Here is a 19,290-nt window from a genome sequence, read left to right as displayed (position 1 = left end):
TGCACTTGCTTTTTATGCTATCACGTCTGTTGTTATAATGCTTCTTAAGTCCTCTATAATTTTTGTACTGACTCCACCAAATATAGACCCTGCTGAAATCTGTTTTTCCACTAAAAACCGAAACAACCATGACCTTATTCCAGAAGGACATTCTCTGTTTCAAATGTTATCTCTTATGGGAATAACTTTGCCTCCAAACTGAACTGGAAAAAAGTCTGGTGTCTTCCGTCTAACTATTTAATCATTAATAAGGTCAAATTAGTGTCTTTTAAGGTGATCCATCGTTTTATCCCTGCAAGGTTTTCCTTCAACGTTACAAACAAGATATTGATGTGAACTGTTCATTCAACCACATGAAGAAGATATCTTTAATTTATTTTGGACATGTCATTTCTCATGTCTGTCAAAAATATCTGTACATTTATTTCCCAAAAAATTCTTGATGACCTTTCTCTCACTTATGTAAATATGTTGTTTGGATTCTTCTCTTATCCCACTAATAAAACAAACATTTTTATATTATCAACCTTATTTTACTAGATGCAAAATATTTCATGCATAGATCTAAATTCTCAAATCAGAAACCTTGCTTTTCAGCTTTTAAGGAGGAATTCAAGCATTATATTAGAACTCTCTGGAATTCAAAAAACAGAAAAGCCATTAAAACAGCAGATATATGCGCTCACTTTAACATTTTTCTCAGTTAACGTTTAGTTTATATATATATATATACACTTATCGATTTATTTGTGCTTGCTATACAACCCTCTGACATTGTCTTCTCCGTTTTCTTATTTGTTAGTGTTGTTAATTTTGCAGTTTGTAAACCCCTTTATTATCAATAAAGAAAAAAAAGGTAAGGGAAGGCTTTTCCAGTTCTCCCAGGACTTAGCTTTGCTCATGGTTTACTTCTGATACCGCTAGCTGGAGATCCAGTATGCAGATATTCACAAAGCAACACTTGTTTCGGACGACTTCGTTGAACATGAAAATTTCCTAGGTACACAAATCTCACAGGAGCTGTCAGAAGGCGCAGAAAAGGAAAACACTGGAGATTATATCAGTAGGCCAGTGTTATCCAAGTGCTCCCCTTTTGCTGGGTAAGTATTGTACCCCAAAGCTAATAAGCTAACATAGGAGGCTACTGCGCAGTCGGTATTTAGTAACGTCTGTCTGTCTGCTGTAAATTTGCTTACTGAAATACGCTTATAAAGGAAGCGGTTTAGTTAACTCCTGCAGCTTAGTAATAACAATGCACTTGGCCAACAATTGGGCAGACAGGGTAAAGTGTCCTGCAGTGAAAACAAGCTGGTTAGCCTGTTGTAGCTGATCTGTGGCTAGTATGCTAGCTTATTTGGTCGTCATCGTTAATTCTGATGCTGCTCGTTAGCTTCTCGGCCAAAACAATCCACATCAAACGGGTTAAAAATCTAAGTATTGTTTCTATTTATATATATATTTAAAGTATCAGTTACGTTAATTGAGTGTATGGCTAGTTACATTAAATCGAATTAAATCGATATATTAGACATATCAACAATTATAGCTGAATAGGTCATTCCAACTGATACTGAGGTTAAGTGGTATAGTAATCATTGCTCACATGGTCCTCCACTTTAAATAATTGTTTTAGTCGAGCTTTTAAAATACTTTCACCACCAACTTGAAATAAGAAATAATTGTTCACAAAGTTACAAAAATCAGCAAAAAATTAGGTTTTCCATTTGTTAAATTGTGTTTTATCTTGGCTTTCAAGCCATGTAGATTGATTGTCAGCTAGAACTTAAAAGCTGTATTTTATGTTGATTTAGTTTGGGGACTTCACACTTCAAAAACAGCTCAGGGTTAGGAGAATTACACATAGGGCCAGAAAGGTTTCAGTAACTTTTCACTTTAATGAATGTAATAATTTGAAAAGCGCTTTTTTATATTTATTTAGGTTATCTTGATCCCATATTAATATTTATTTCATAATCTAAAACATTCAAATGTAGAAAAAAAAGCAAAATCAGAAGAAACATGTATGCTGCATGCACTTTTTAAGTGTGGTGTGGGGCGGGGCCCTACTCTTTTTAGAGGCCTACTGTCTCTAAAAAGAAATGGGAAATTAATAAGAATTCCCTTGACCAACAATTATTAGGTGAGTAAGTATTTTGACCACATCCTAATTTTTTTTATTTAAAGTCTTTTATTATTATTTTCATTTAAACAACACAGTACAATCCCAAAGACACACCTACCACACCCCTAGAATACCAGATCTATTAACCCAAACTGTACACATCTTATTCTCGTAAACATTGCAAGTTTCAGGTTTGTACATAAACTACAAACTACAAATACCAGATGTTCAGAACTCTGAGACATGGACAGGTAATGCAAGCTAAAACCCGACCACCACTGTACAAGAACACAAAAGTGTCCAGACTAGTAGTGATGGGCTGATGAGGCCTCATTGTATGGGACATTTTCCAAACTGTGTGACACTGTTGAAACTGTGTTGCCATGTCACTGGCAGTGACATCTGCTGGATTTAGAAAGCCATTGCAGGCAAATTCATCAAAGGTGTGACAGCACGATGATGCCTTAGCATTGTGAAAGTGCTCCAGCTACAGTAAGACAAAACTTGGGAGTAAATCCCATATTTTTCTCCTACAATATAAATAAAAGTGTAAACCATGTAAACTAACTAACGATGTAAACAAATTAATGGAAAGGAATTTAATTTCTGTCTGTCTGTCTGTGTTGAATTCACTTTTGCTTTGATCACCTTGAAGTTTTTTGATTTTTTGATTTTGAGTTTTTGGACAAATGGTCACTACAAATAGTGTTGAAGATGAGAAACATGGCCCCCTTCTTCACCTGACCTGAATCCAATTGAATGTTTACAATCAGTAAGACAGGAATTACGTTTACTTAAATAATAATCTGTGTAAGCCCAATTATGAAAATGCTCATGTTTACAGATGAAGTTAGTAATATATTGAATTTTGCATCTAAAAATGAGCTTTGTTTCAGTTCCCTTTAATGGGAGTAAGCTATCATACTTTGTTGCAGAACACTGCAGAGATGCCTGAGGTCCGGGACCTTTCAGAGGCCTTGCCAGAGACTTGTATGGATCCAATCACTGGAGTTGGAGTAGTGGCGTCCAGGAACAGGGCCCCCTCTGGATATGATGTGGTAAACCATGAAGCACGCCTGGAACATATGAAATGATATAGAAATTTGAGCAATTCTGCGAAGTGAAGAAAAAAAAGAGTAGAAAATATTTTTCATATTTAACAGGCAAAAAAAATTCTTACATGTAAATTATGATCTAGAATTTAGTAAATTGTGTATAGCCATTATTTTTTATTTCCAAGTGAACATGTAGAACATAAACCTTTGAGCCCTATGTGTTTGTAACTCTTCTAACTAAGCCATTTAATGTGTTGCTTTAAATATTTAAAATTGTTCAGTGGTGGTGTTTTCTCACAACACCTATCCTATCAATATGATCTATATATATATATATATATATATATATATATATATATATATCCATATATATCCATTCTTTAGAAGAAAACAAGAAGCTGTATCACTCCAAAGATACTGTTGTGACTGCTTTGGCAAACAGTTGGATGAATTATTGTCTCAGATCAGTGATTCCTCCACTCTCTAATTTTTCTTCTCTAGATATCTATAACAACAGATGGCCTGGATGCAGACTTGTGGAAAGATGGCCTTTTCAAATCCAAGGTGACCCGTTACCTGTGTTTCACCAGAGTTTTCTCTAAAGAAAATGTAAGTCAGCTCCACTTATCAACATACACAAAGAAAATATTCAGCATGTATGAACACTGAATTTTTTATTTTGTTGTTTTTAAGACTAGTTGTGGGTTAAAATATTGTTTCACTGGCGATGTTTTCTTGTAACATATAATTATCCGGTAATATTTGTACTTTTCCTTTCTATTTAACATCTTTTAATACAAAAACATGGTGGACCGCCTCGGCACTCCAACCACCGGGCTTAGCAAGTTTTCTGAGGGAAACCCTGAGTAATGTTTTTAGATGGCAATGTTATTTTTTAGATGGCAATATTATCTTTCTCACCAATATACTTACCTCTCTCCACAATAATTAAATGCTGCACTAACAAAACTTTTATCGGCACAAACCTGCACTAACGGAGCACTAAAAATGTTGATCACTTTGGTTTGTTTTGGAGCAAGATGGGAAGCTGGTGATGTCATTGCCCAAAATTATAACTTTTGACCTAATAATTAATTTTAATATCCAGAAACAAAGTAGCACAAATCAAAATGTTAAGGGCACAAACTGCACTAACCACTCAAGCTTCTTGCCGGAATTTTTAATGTGAGTGGGATATCGGCTTCACTAAGCCTAGCCTAAAAATATTGCATACAAATAATTATACAGTCCTGCTCACCATTATTGGCACCCATGAAGTTTAAGTACATATAGTGGAATATTTTCTGAAGGAAATTCATCAAGTGAAACAACATTTTACTGCTGATAGCTTGTGCTCAATGCAAAACAGCAAATGATAAAAAACATTTAAAAAGATAAACATTATGAGGAAAACAAAGAAAAACATAATGTTTACCATGTCAATGGTATTGGCACCCTTTGCAGCAAATCAGTATGAAAACCCAATTCGGCTCACCTATTGCAAATCACAAATAGAGATCACTTGTGATGAACTGCCTCCACGCATGTGACATGAATTAACCAATGAATGATCATGTTGGTACTTTAAAAGCCACCTGTTAGTGACAATGTCACATGTGACAATGGTAAAGACAAAGGAGCTGGCTGAGGACACCAGAAATGCTATTATTTGTAAGCACAAGACCTCCAAAGGGTATAAAGCCATCTCCAAAGACCTCAGTATCCCTGTTTCAACGGTGCGTAATGTTATTAAGAAGTTTTCCAGGCATGGAACGGTCAAGAACCTCCCTGGACGTGGGGGGAAGAGAAAAATTGATGACAGAAGTCTTCGACGGTTGGTGCAAATGGTGGAAAAAACACCACGTCAAACATCTAAAGACCTAAAGACCAACCTGGAGCAGTCTGGTGTGATTGTTTCAACAAGTACTATACGGCACACACTAAACAAAGTGGGGCTTTATGGGCGGAGGCCAAGGAAGAACCCATTGCTGAAGAAAAGACATAAAAAAGAACGCTTGATCTTCGCTAAAGAGAACCTGGACAAACCTAAAGCCTTCTGGGACAACGTTTTATGGACAGATGAAACAAAAGTGGAGCTTTTTGGTAATTCACACAAACAATATGTTTACAGACGGCGCAATGAAGCCTTTAAAGAAAAGAACACCATACCAACAGTCAAGCATGGTGGAGGATCCATAATGCTGTGGGGCTGCTTTGCGGCATCTGGTACTGGAGGCCTTGACCGTATCACAGGCATCATGAAATCAGAAGATTATCAAGCAATTCTAGAGCAAAATGTCTTGCCCAGCTTAAGAAACTTGGTTTGAGGCGAAGATCCTGGGTCCTCCAGCAAGATAATGACCCAAAGCACACCTCCAAAAGCATGCAGGCATGGTTGAAAGGGAAAAAATGGACTGTTTTAAAATGGCCAGCAATGAGTCCAGATCTCAATCCAATTGAGAATCTTTGGAGGGTGCTGAAATCTGCCATTGGAGAAAAGAACCCTGCAAATGTACAAGAGCTTGAGCATGTTGCAAAAGAAGTGTGGGAGAAAATGCCACCCGAGAAGTGCAAGAAGCTTATAGATGTATATAAGAAACGTTTGGAGGCTGTCATTGCTGCCAAAGGCTGTGCAGCCAAATATTAAGGAGGGGTGTCAATATTAGTGCACATGCTGGTTTTCTGTTTTGTCCTTTGCAATTAAAATATTTGTGTTGAAATGGTAATTGTCTTTGTTAAATTACTTTGGACCTCAAATTGAAAGATACTGTTGATTTAAGTTTTGAACATTTCCATTTATTTCTGAAGATATTCACTCAGCTATGCAAAACATGAAGGGGTGCCAATAATGGTGAGCTGGACTGTATTAGGATTTTTATATTTTGCACATTATATAAATAACAACTACTACAGGATCATTCTGTAATATGTCCTTAATCAGTGGAGATATTAACAACTTTAAAAAAAAATTCTCCTCTATTAACTTTCATGTGGATATAATATTTATCCTTGTAAGCACTGATGCAGCTCTCTCTGATGTGCTTTGGTTCTGTCACTCTAGAGCCATTTAGGCAATGTTCTTGTGGACATGAAGCTGATTGATATAAAGGACACTTTGCCAGTGGGCTTCATCCCAATCCAGGAGACTGTCGACACTCGTAAGTCATCAACCAGCCAGTGACATCAAAAATTTAAAGATTATTTTGATCTTCAAATGTTTGTGTTGAAACTCAATGATCACAGTAACCATATTAGTCCTTTATTGCAGAGCCCCCTCGGGGACATGGGGAATTTTTTTTTTTCTTTTGCGTTCCCTTTCAAAACCTTTGTGTTCCCTTGCAATAATGTACTGATCAGTTTATGAGGCATAATTGAATACTGTAAGCCTTTTCTTACGGTGGACACCATACTTTCTGCTTTAATATAAGGTTATGTTTGAGAGACACAGAAATTATTAGTTTATTTATTTATTTTATTGTTCATGTGTATTATAGTTCACAGGTACCCCACCCAATTTGTTTTGTTTATTATAATAAGTTCATTCATTCTTCATTGTAGCTTGTTCATTCCTTCAGAACTTGGTTTTGTGTCTGTCTTGGTACTGATATTTCCTATATGTCATTGAATGCGACTGTTTTACGTGTGTTCCTTGAACGTGCTGTTTGCACATTCAAGGAACTCCTCGTTCTGCTGAGGACCGTTAGGCACCGAGTGTTAGGCACGAAGTGTGACAAGCTGAGCTTTTGTATTAAGATGAATAAAACCTTCTTTTATTCGCAAAGACAACTCCGGATGTCATCTTTGCCCCAGCCCAGCAACATATAATGGCGAGCCAACCAGGACAGAGGTTTTGAAAGGATTTTCAGCGCAAGAAACTGAGACTTTTAGAACAGTTGGCAGGTAACGGTAGCATTGTGCGCCACTCAAGTAAAACTCTCTCCGACCATCGGACCTGAGATCTAAGGGATTTCAGATGAACAGTTTTCATCCAAGGGTGTTACGTCCACAAAGGTCACAACATATTTGAGGACACAAAGACAAAAACGAGGATTCAAAAGTATTTTTTTATTTTTCAAAACTCTCTTGACCTTTTTCTTTTAGATGAGCTTCTTTTGATTTCCTGTGAAGGAAAAGAGAGAATTAAATCCTGAGTTCAGTAAGTCCCAAAAGAAAACAAAAATCCCAAAGTATAAACAGAAAGTTGGACCTAGTGAGCCGATCAAAAAGAACAAAACGATACAGCAGGGGACCAACCCTATACAGGGCTGTCGAAGCCCCTGCTAGTACTGAACTACAGGAAAAAGAAACTACTGCAAAGGAAAAATCGAAAACAGGACAACTGGTCCCACCAGGTCAAAATCACGACAAAAAAAAAACAGCAACCAAACAAACGACTAACAAAAAATCTACCGTGTGGCAGGCTGGAGACGTGCGCACTGCGTCAGAACGCATCCTCGATGGTTGTTGGGAGTGGGTGTCGCTCTTTACCTGGCGTAACCCAGCCTATTTATAGGCGGTCCAACAGTGTCACAAATTAACGGACCAAATTACAAGAAAGAATTATCCAAACTCCAAAGCATATTAAACGACAAAAAAATACAACTAAAGTAAATACAAAAGATCAGCCAAAAGTTAAGCCGTAAACGGCTGTTGGAGAGCAGTTATTAACCGAAATGCTTTGCTACAGAGGAAGAGCCCACGTGCAACTATGCAGTTTGTAAAATAACTTTTATGGGTTCTGGGCCGATCGGAAGCTAAAGAGGTGCATCGTGGAATTCTCCGCTCGTTTGATACAAGTACCAAATATGAAGAGCTGCAAGACGAGATCAAAGCCATAGCGGAGAAACTCAGACTAACGGAAGCCGCTGCCAGCTTTGGGCTGACCTCATCAGCCAAAGTACAGGAGGTGACTCAATGGCCCTCTTTTGGATTCAGTGAGCAAGCATCTTCAGTGCGTGCTCACTGAAGATGAACCACGCAGCAGATCTTAGTGAAACTAATTGGTAGGTGTAAAATGGTGAACTGCACTTTTGACAATCTACCAGTTGTAGCGCTATGGGACACAGGTGCACAGGCTACAGTGATAAATAACAATTGGAGGGCGGAGCACTTTACCTCACACTACTATTAGGGGTATAGATGAGCTCTTAGGATCAGAACCATTAAATGGGCTTGCTGCTAATCAAACAGACATACCATTTATAGGGTGGATTCTCATTTTTAATCCCATAGTGTTAAAAAGTCAAGCTCTAGCCTCTTAGTGCCTGTGCTTGCCTCTAGTGATCCAGGACCCTATTATTGGATACAATGTGATAGAGGAAGTCATTAAAGAGCAATTGAAGCAACAGGCCAATAAAAACAATGATACTGCTAACATAGTGAGCAGGGCTTTTGACATTGATGTTGGATCTGCAAAGACTGTTATCCAGTTAATACAGACATCCCAGAGCCCTCAAAAGGAGATTCAAGGAAAAACAGGAAAGGAGTAAAGTTATCCTAGGCTCTGATAAAACTCTAACTATTCGCTGTAAAACTCACATCCAGGCTGACGAGGACACCGTAATGTTGTTTTGTCCTACTCTGAACATCAGCAATCCAGAAGGACTTCATATGCAAGAGTTATTGTTTAAAGTGAAAAGGGGCAACTCAGCCATGGTCCCAGTGTCTGACACCACAAGTCATAGTGAAACTTTAAAACTGGGCCACATTGAGGCAGTAAAAGCAATATATCCAGCTGCTTTGCAACCTGTAGAGAACTAACAAACTAACAACATGACAAGTGATACAGATGTTAAAGTTTCATCACCTCCCAGTAGTGACACCAGTGACCTTTGGGATCCTCCTGTACAGTTAGATCATTTAACTGGTGCGCAAGCAGCTTGCAGTGAAAACAATGCTCAGGGAGGAGTGTAAAGCTTTTGCCAAAGATGAAAATATTGTTGGTTGTATTCCCAGTCTTGGCATGTACATTACTCTCAAAGATTAGACACCAGTTCAAAAGACTTACATTAGTGTGCCTAAACCACTGCATCAGGAAGTAAAAACCTACCTGCAGGATTTGATAAACAACGGCTGGGTTACAAAATCAAAGTCGTCCTTATTCTTCGCCGATAGTCTGTGTGAGGAAAAAGTTGGGCGTGCTCAGATTTTGTGTAGAATATCGAGAACTTAATCGCAAATCAGTACTTGACAGACATCCTATTCCCAGAATGCAAGACATGCTGGACAGCCTTACAGGTAGCTCCTGGTTTACAGTATTGGACCAGATAAAGGCTTATCATCAGGGGCTTTTAGATGAGAACAGCCAGCCACTCACAGCATTTATTACTCCATGGGGTTTATACCAGTAGACTAGAATCCCATTTGGACTCAGTTCAGCCCCAGCAGAATTTCAGAGAAGCATGGAGGAGTGTTTGTGGGGTTTATGTGATGATGTCTGCCTACCTTACTTGATGACAATGTCTGTTCACCAATATAACCATGCAGTGAATAAATTGATTTTCAATCAGTGTTTGCACCTAAGAGTTACGAATAAACGCTTAGACTCTTTAAATGTGTATATATTTGAAATTTGAAATTGACCTTTGTGACTATACAAAATAGGCCAGCAAATATTCCATTAAGTATATTGCAAGGGGACGCAAAACTTATTGCGAGGTAACGCAAAAAAAATTTTTCCCCATGTCCCCAGGGGGGCTCTGTACTTTTATCACTTTTTGTATTTATTAGAGATTGTTTTGGTAGTACAGTAATGATGTGCCTTTTTTGTCCCTTGCAGAGGAGCAGGCTTTCAGAAAGAGGCGGCTTTGTATCAAGTTTATTCCGAGAGATTCAACAGAGGCAGCTATCTGTGACATCCGTATCTTGGGACGAACCAAACAGGCCCCTCCTCAGTACACCTTTATTGGGTGAGTAATTGGCTATCAGTTGTCAACTTCTGGGCAACAAGTTATCAAGAGACAGAAGTCTGGGTTAAAGTATTGTTTACCACGCAAATATTTAGACAGGATATGTATTATTGTAGCTGATGAGTTGTCACACTCATCACAGTTCTAGTAGGAGTGAATATACAAAGCTGTCTGCAACTGCTACACTCATCAACTGTATGTTTTGTTGGTATCAATGTTTTGCTTGTGCAACAGAATATCATCCTGTTAACATTTTATAGTCATAAAATATAAGAAACTTTGAAATTGCATAGCCATCAGGAACATTTGTAAGTTGTTTTTAGTATCCTACAAATATCAGAAATATTCAGATGTGAGATCTAAAAAAACTAGAAAATGTTCTCATTGGTGTATTCTTATGTTTAACCTTGACACATTTACTGATCCTCCTTAATCGGCGTTGTAAAAATATTCTGTCCCTGAGCTGCTCCAGGTTGAATCGCTAGAAAGCTACACAGTTTAAAAGAGGATGATGTGCCTGTCTCTGGGATAGAAAACAGGACTTGAGGGAAGTTCTTCAAATCTAATAAAATTGGACAGAAATCTGTCCATTTGGGCAATTTTTTTTTTTTTTTTTTTTTTTTTTGCCAAATAGGGTTTGAATTTATAACAACTGAAAAATATTCTCCTGAAAATTTAGTACCTTAGTGATTGCAATGGCAGTTGATATTTAACATATTCAACTTACCTACTGTACACTAGTTCACTTCAATTTTTATTTTTGGTAATTGAGAGTTTTGTTGTGTGGGCTATTTAATTAGATAAAGTTTTTCTTCTGTTGTCTCTCTGTGTTCTGTTTGATTGCAGGGAGCTCAACAACATGGGAATCTGGTATCGCATGGGGAACGTTCCTCGTGCTCAAGACTCGACACACACACCAACAACCAACAACGTCCAAAATGCTAATTCCTCCACTGTTCCAGTCTCATCTGCTCCTATGCCCAAGTATGTCCAATGAACTCAGGGTTTCTCCCAGAAAACATAATAATTAGGGCAGTTAAGGCAGTCCACAATGCTGCATTGTGTTTTTGTTTTAAAAATGTTACTAGTAGACAGAAAATTTGAAAATAAGATTAGGTAATAATGTGTTATTTCAAGGCTTTATTGACAATACTCAAAACACTAAATATAGAGTCTTAAAAAGGCAAACATAAAAAAAATACACTTAATATACCGTAGATATTTTTTTTGCACTTCAATTAAATCCTAAATACATGGTCAGTCAGTGGATCTTAAATTAAGCTAAGCCATGGTGGTCTCTTTTAGAAGTGAAATAAATTCAAAGAAAGATTACATAAAATATGAAATATTTCTAAATATTACATATTTTATGTAATAGAAAATATTACATAAAATGAGTCTGACTCTGACTGATGAGTCAGAATATTTGTTTGCTTAGCTAAATATTCTTAGGGTACCAAATTCAAGTATGTATTGTATTGTTTTGTATTAAATATTCTTGTGTTTTTCCTAAATCCTAGAGTTTTTTTTTTTTAAGACACACTGCCTCTTACTAAAAATATTTTAAAAATCTATAATTTTCTGAAAATGAGCCCTTTTAGATCTGATGGGTGTGACTGCTGACTGAACAGATAAGGCTCCAAGATTAACAAAGCCTGGCTGTTAGCCTGGTCTGGAGCAGGCTAGCTGCACAGGATAAATCGCCATAGTAACTTATGTGTTGCCACTTTTGTGACACTGAATCGAGGCTTAATTAAGCCAGGATATCTGGAAAATCCTGGCTTAATCTGGTGTCATGGTTTTGTGAAGTAGCCCTCAGGAAGGCAAACTACTTTGGTCATTTTTGCAGGCATATTTCCATGACCCTGCCAGCTAGCTTCAGAGGAAAGAACACCACCAGACCAGACTATGAGCACCAGAACTCCAATCTGTATGCTATCTCAGGTCTGTAAAACTTTCTTTGTTTTTTTTATTATTTTTTTTAAAGATATTTAAATCCAAATTGTTTTCCTGGATTAAAATGGTAACCAAGGAATAGTTTGATTTATTCCATGATTTTAAATTCTTTGTCTAGACCAGCCCTGGCCAAGACGTTTAGCTGGAAGGCATTGGCTTCTTTTGGAGGGGCAAACTAAACAAGCTTTTACTTTCATATAAATACATAAACAAACCTGTATACAACCTTTCAAATATAATAACCAGATTTATTAATACAAAATAAACAATAAGGATGTAAATATTGACATGTATAAAATGTTGAGTAATTATGCTGAAATTTGCATAAGCTTAGAGTTCTTAGAGTTCTGCTCATACATTGCAGAACTCTAAGAATCTAATGTTTTCAATGTTTCCAATTCCTATTTTATTAGATGCAATCAGTCTACTTATTAAGAGTAGCAATACTACCTAATATTAGTCAAGTAAAAGAAAAAAGTACAGTGCAGTAAACCTTCTCTTATAATTACCTTTTTTTCAAAAGTTACTCAAGTAATTGTAACCAGCATTACAGACTTTTGAACATGAATAACAACATTATTATCCAGTACATTGGTATTATCCAGTACCAATATATCACGTTAACCTTGTTAACGTGATATATTGGCATAAGCTAGTTATCACATATCAAACATTATCTGTATCCAGCAGCACTACTCAGCTATCAATGGTTTGGGTGAAACAAAACTGCAAAGTTCTCTGCCTTTTGCTGGTTTGCTGCCATGATTCAAACACACCTGCACAGCTCTGAACAGCGGCAGCATGTTTCTGTTGCTGCAGCACAGGTGTAAAACCTGCACAAGCATCTTAGCACTTATGCTGCGTTTAAAGGTAGCTCGGAAAACACGTTGCAACATGTAAACAATGGATTAAACTGTTGTACCGGCTGAAAAAAAGACTGTTGTACAGAGGGAAGTGTGGGAGCCCTTACTGTATGAAATTGAGATGGGAATGATGGAAAGTTGGCCACTCTGATAAAAAGGAAAAAACTGCTTCCAGTTCCGGGAGTGGGGCACAGCTATGCCTGGCTTAGGTATACAATTGAGGTCAGTATTCAATTGTCACTGTTGGTTTCATCAGTTTGTATTATTATGAGAGAGATTTTTTTAAATGAAAATGTTTGAGGCAGATTGTACCAATACCAGCTCTGGAATGTTTGACTTATCATAAAACATTCTTTAGTAATTCAATTTTGAAGAACTAAAGTCATTCTATTGTATCATTTCTAGCTTGAGCCATCTCTTTGTTATGGCTGTAAAAGCTGCAGGGTTGTAAGAATTCTCTCTCTTTCAGCTATGGATGGAGTGCCTTTTATGATTTCTGAGAAGTTTGCCTGCACCTCTCCTGAAGTAAGTAGTGGGAGCTAAAAGATCTTGGTGACAAGTTGATTTATGGGTACTAGGTTCTGTACATCTTTAGCTGTGAACCTAAACTTGAGCTTTAAAAATCTTGTTCCAAGTTTTAGAGCAGAATGTGTACAACAGTGCCTACCTATGAGATTGCCACATGTCAAAACATGTTAAGAACATTATGATGTGGGGAAAATGGGAAAAGGATTGTGTGATGCTGCTGACGTCTGTATTAAATTTATTGTTTAATGGATTAAAAAAATATTTGGGTAGGAAAGGCATGAAGTGAAACGTTAGGATAGAGCTGGTGTGTCTAACGAGCCTCCTCTGTCCTGTTCCAGATGCAGCAGGTGGATCTGATGGGCATTACTATCAAGTCTCTAGCTGAGATTGAAAAAGAGGTGAGGAAAGAAATGGTTTCTTAATTTCAGTGTGTCACTTTGGTTAAAATGCTGTACTGAAATAATGCTGTGTCCAACACTAACCTCTCATGTTTGCTATTATTTTATTGTATTTATCTTCATTTTTAGCACATTTTCACATATTTCTTGACAATGATTCACAAGAAGTGTATTTAAAACAGACATCAAATACAAAATAGCAAATCAGCCTCTATGGACAGAAACCTACAGAATCACTGGACAGAATCACTTCATTTGCTTAGAAGAGTTCTTTAGTATGGAAGCCCTTAGGGGACATAGGAAAAATAGATTTTGTTGAGTGTCCTCACAAAAGTATTGCCTTCCTTTTCAATAAATTAGCAAATATGCCCTGGTCTATTTTATATTCGGTAAGTGATAAATGTCAGTTTCAAATTACACACACTTAAGTCTATGGTGCAACAAAACATTGAAAATTGATCTGCATGTTCATGTTTGTTTGTGTAAGCTTGAGATGAACAAGAAACGTCTAGAACAGGTGACAGTTTATATTGAGTCTAAATACTTATCTTTTGCTCCTTATTTATTATATACAGTGCTTTGTGAAAGTATTCGGCCCCCTTAAACTTTTCAACCTTTTGTCGTTTTTCAGGCTTCAAACATAAAGATCTAAAGTTTTTATTATTTTGTGAAGAATCAATAAGTTGGACACAATCATGAGGGGGAATGAAATGTATTGGATAGCGCTACTTTTTTAACAAATAAACTACTGGAATATTATTCGGCCCCCTTGCGTTAATACTTTGTAGCTCCACCTTTTGCTGCAATTACTGCTGCAAGTCACATGGGGTATGTCTCTATCAGTTTTGCACATCGAGAGACTGAAATTCTTGCCCATTCTTCCTTGCAAAACAGCTGGAGCTCAGTGAGGTTGGATGGAGAGCGCTCTTCTGCTCTTTCCACAGATTCTCGATTGGATTCAGGTCTGGTCTTTGACTTGCCCATTCTAACACCTGGATATATTTATTTGTAGGTTTTGCTTTATGTTTGGGTTCATTGTCTTTTTGAAAGATAAATCTCCATCCCAGACTCAGGTATTTTGCAGACTCCAATAGGTTTTCTTCCAGAATGGTCCTGTATTTGGCTCCATCCATCCATCTTCCCATCAATTTTAACCATCTTCCCTGTCCTTGCTGAAGAAAAGCAGGCCCAAACCATGATGCTGCCACCAACCATGTTTGACAGTGGGGATGGTGTGTTCAGGGTGATGAGCTGTGTTGCTTTTATCCCAAACATATCGTTTTGCATTGTGGCCAAACAATTTTGGTTTTGCTTTCATCTGACCAGAGCACCTTCTTCCACATATTTGGTGTGTCTCCCAGGTGGATTGTAGCCAGTGATGGCATAGTTACTTTGAAAAAGTAACTTTAATCGGATTAATGATTACTCCTTAAAAACGTAACATGGAACTTCTCCACAACAGTATCTTGAACCTGCCTGGCGTGTTAAACCCTCAGACTATCACAAACCAGGTGTATTTATACAGGGACTTGATTACACACAGGTGGATTCTGTTTATCGTCATCAGTTATTTAGGACAACATTGGATCATTCGGAGGTCCTCACTGAACGTCTGGAGTGAGTTTGCTGCTGCACTGAAAGTAAAGGGGCCGAATAATATTGCACGCCCCACTTTGCAGTTTATTTGTTAAAAAAAGTTTAAAACATCCAATAAATTTCGTTCCACCTCAAGATTGTATCCCATTTGTTGTTTATTCTTCACAAAATAATAAAAATTTTAGATCTTTATGTTTGAAGCCTGAAAAGCGGCAAGCTGTTAAAAAGTTCAAGGGGGCCGAATACTTTTGCAAAGCACTCTATATACATGACAGCAGAAATATAGATATTTGCAACGTTAAGGACATATCAACAGACATGTTTAATATGCTTTGATGCCATTATTTGATGGTATTTTTTAAAGTAAATTTGAATATCAGCTATCAAATAGTGTAATGTCTCTGTTCTTGATTAATGATGCCCGCTGTGTCTAGAAGCAAATGAGGATTAATAAATCTCCCTTGTAGTTACACATTACATCCACAAGATGCCACTTTGGTAGTACCAACACTCACAACAAAACTATAACAACATTTATTTACCAAATATAGTTGTCTAATTGATGTGTTGTTGACCAATACTGACACATTTTTAGAGGTGAAAAATTAGCTTTTTTTTTGCTATTTTTATCTTTTAGTATGATTACAGCTTCCGCACTGAGCACAGTGCAGCGGCTCGCCTCCCTCCCAGTCCAACACGAACCTCCTTGAGCTCTGAAGCCTGATGCTCCAGTCCTTAGCAACTCTCTAGGCAATAAATCTCAACAAGAGAGACACAGCTACTGAAAACCTGCCCACACCAAACAGTGAATCACCAACCTCTGTAAGATGAAACTGGAGCCAAGCATGGTGCTGACTGAAAACACTGCATACTACACAGAGGAGCTGGTTGTTAGAGGACTGAGATTATGGATTTGTTTTGCTACAAATGTAGGAGAATCTCAGTCATACACATTAAATCCAAAACAAACAATGTTTTATAAACATGGTGAAAGGATCCCAGATAGTGATGGAGAATGTCTGTTATATTATTCTCTAAAAGCAGATGTGCCAACTTCTAAAGTACCTGCTGCTGTGTTCTGAATCAATACGTCAAAAGGGAAGTTCATGTTTTTCTGGTCTGTATGGAAATTTACATTGTCCTCTTCTTGTTACTGTTGTATACTGGTTTGACTGTAAGTGCACTTTGTGTTCGGGACTTTTAGTGTGCTTCCTTTTTGCCTGAGATATACTGTAACCACTTTCGATATTTTTTACGAGCCAACATCATGTGAGCCACTGTTACAGTTTGCTAACTCCTTTCATGGCACTGCTTAGTTACCAAAACCACTACAAGGTCTCAGCTAAATTGGCTGAATACTAAATCTGGCTGACTATTAACATTAGAATAAATACATTGCCTTCATTATGCTTTTTTCTTCATTCTGAAGGGAAAAAATAGCATTTTTGTTTTACTGGTTAAATAACTTTCTGAATTGACTTCAACTGCCCTGTGATGTATTTTAGTTTGTCTCTAAACAGTTAAAAAGACTTTTCAGAATATGTATTTTTAATTCTTTCTTAAACAATTGAGTTTATGGATCCTGTATAGAAAAAGCATGCCTCGACTTTGGATTCAGATTTCTCCTTCTAAAACTTATGTTTATTATTCCCAAATTTCATACGATCGTTTGTAATATTTATATATGGATCATATCGGATATTATTATAGGAATTTATAACAATAGAAAGAGGCCAAAGGAGTTTTCAGTCACTACTCCCTTGTAACAATTATTAACAGCATTTAAAGGAGTAGACTCATTCACTGACAGAATTTTTTGTTATTTAATGCTACAATCTGCTGCTGAGGGAGACAATTTATACCTTGTTTTTCAGTTGTCTGATTAAACTTTGGATTCTTATGCTCATGCTTTTAGGAGATCACAGCCACACTGAGTTAGTCTGTGAATATGAGCACTGTATTTACTATGTTTTAATGTATTTCAACTCTAAGCGTATTGGTAATAATCTGACAATTTTCTATTATTACTCACTTCAAATACTTAATAAGTGTAAATGTTTGGTATTTGCAGTTTTATCAAGTCACTAGCACAGAATAACTAATTTTTCAAATGTCTGTATAATTTATTAGTTTATTGTGACCATGTTTTCTGTAAGACTCACTTCTGTTCATTAGAGAAAACAAAACCTAGAAAGAAGCCCTTGGTTCTGTTGATATTATCAGGATAAAAAAGTCTGTGCTTGCTCTCGGTTAAGCTATGTATTATTTTTTTAGATTTAGAGGTCACTTCAAAGACTGGCTAAACAGTTAACAGCTCACTAACTCTGTTTTCAAAGTGTTTGTTAGTCTGCTTGCATGGTGACACAATGAAGCATCAGAAGATTTAGAATATGTTTTAGGGTAATAAAATAAGATTTTGTTTCTCAAGCAGATTTTATTCTTCATGTATAAACAAATCAACTTTAGTGGAAATTGTGTTACAAGGATGGTCTATTAAACTGTGATAAACATTGACATATCAAAGGTTTTTTTTCTGCTCACAAAAGAACAGATAAAGGTCTGGTAAACTGGAGCCCTTCATTTCTATATATTCCATTTAATAGTTTTCATTCACACCCAAGCAGCCAGACCTTTTCATAATTTTTGGTGTATTCCACATAACTATATTGCCAAAATTATTTGCTCACCTGCCTTGACTCACATATGAGCTTAAGTAACATCTCTTTCCTAATCCATGGGGTTTAATTTCATGTTGGTCCTTCCTTTGTAGATAGAAAGGCTTAAACTATTCTGGGAAGGCTGTCCACAAGGTTTAGGAGTGTTTATTTGGATTTTTGACCATTCCTCCAGGAGCGCCTTTGTAAGGTCACATAATGATGTTGGACAAGAAGGCCTGGCTCTCAGGCTCCGCTATAATTCATCCCAAAGGTGTTCTATCGCGTTGAGATCAGGACTCTGTGCTGGCCAGTCAAGTTCATCCACACCAGACTCGGCCATCCATGTCTTAAGGACTTTGCTTTGTGCACTGGTGCACAGTCATGTTGGAAGTGGAAGGGGCCAGCTGCAAACTCTTCCCACAAATCTGGGACCATGGAATTGTCAAAAATATTTTGGTATGCTGAAGCATTCAGAGTTCCTTTCACTAGAACTGAGGAGTAAATCCCAGCTCCTGAAAAGCAACCTCACACTATAATCCCCCTCCATCAAACTTTACACTTGGCACAATGGTGTTCCAATTTTGAGTGGAACACCATCTTGCAAATATGTGAGCATATATATTTGCTCACATATTGCCAAAGGTGAGCAAATACCTTTGGCAATAGAGTGTATAACATTAATGGAAAAGAAAAAAAATGAAGCTTACATCATAATCATTCAGTACAATTATATATAAACAGTTATTGTCAATATATTCTAATTATACACATGCGTCAAAAACTGAAAAAAATAAGAATAGCATTTGTGATAATAGAATTTAACTTAAAATAGGAAAACAAATCCCAGATGGATTGTCAGTATATACAGGAGAAATATTGGCAATATTATTAGATATACAATGGGTAGGAGACATAAAATCATTTATAAACAATAATTTGTTTAGACTTGAGCACTGCATTAAGTTTAAAATATCAGACATTTTGTGAGACATATTACCTACATTGGCTGAGTTTAAAATCAATCACTGATTATTAGTTATTATTTGCTGTGATGCATTTGTGAACAAACCAAGCTCAAACACAAAGATTACATTGTAGCCATGGTAACGTGTGGTAATGTGGCCTCGTTTTCCTTTTTGGTTTAAATTTATGTTTTTTTTATATCGTTGTTTTGGATTATATTTTGAATTTATTTACTTTTCTTAGA

The 19,290-nt window shown here is 36.9% G+C and overlaps 1 protein-coding gene across 1 annotated transcript; it reads left to right on the top strand.

The window, feature by feature from the left end:
- The first annotated feature begins 842 nt into the window (after nucleotides 1–842).
- Nucleotides 843–17,940, top strand: mvb12ba (multivesicular body subunit 12Ba). The gene is made up of 10 exons (XM_044143911.1): nucleotides 843–1,100; nucleotides 3,058–3,180; nucleotides 3,679–3,786; nucleotides 6,239–6,335; nucleotides 9,956–10,085; nucleotides 10,932–11,069; nucleotides 11,935–12,029; nucleotides 13,374–13,429; nucleotides 13,771–13,830; nucleotides 16,064–17,940. The coding sequence occupies exons 2-10, from the start codon at nucleotides 3,070–3,072 to the stop codon at nucleotides 16,148–16,150; spliced, it is 882 nt and encodes a 293-aa protein (XP_043999846.1). The 5' UTR covers nucleotides 843–1,100; nucleotides 3,058–3,069; the 3' UTR covers nucleotides 16,151–17,940.
- Nucleotides 17,941–19,290: the final 1,350 nt, after the last annotated feature.

Source organism: Gambusia affinis, linkage group LG17 (genome assembly GCF_019740435.1).
Source record: "Gambusia affinis linkage group LG17, SWU_Gaff_1.0, whole genome shotgun sequence".
NCBI lineage: Eukaryota > Metazoa > Chordata > Actinopteri > Cyprinodontiformes > Poeciliidae > Gambusia > Gambusia affinis.
Note: the sequence above shows the minus strand (reverse complement) of the source record. Positions and strands in the feature narration are given on the sequence as shown.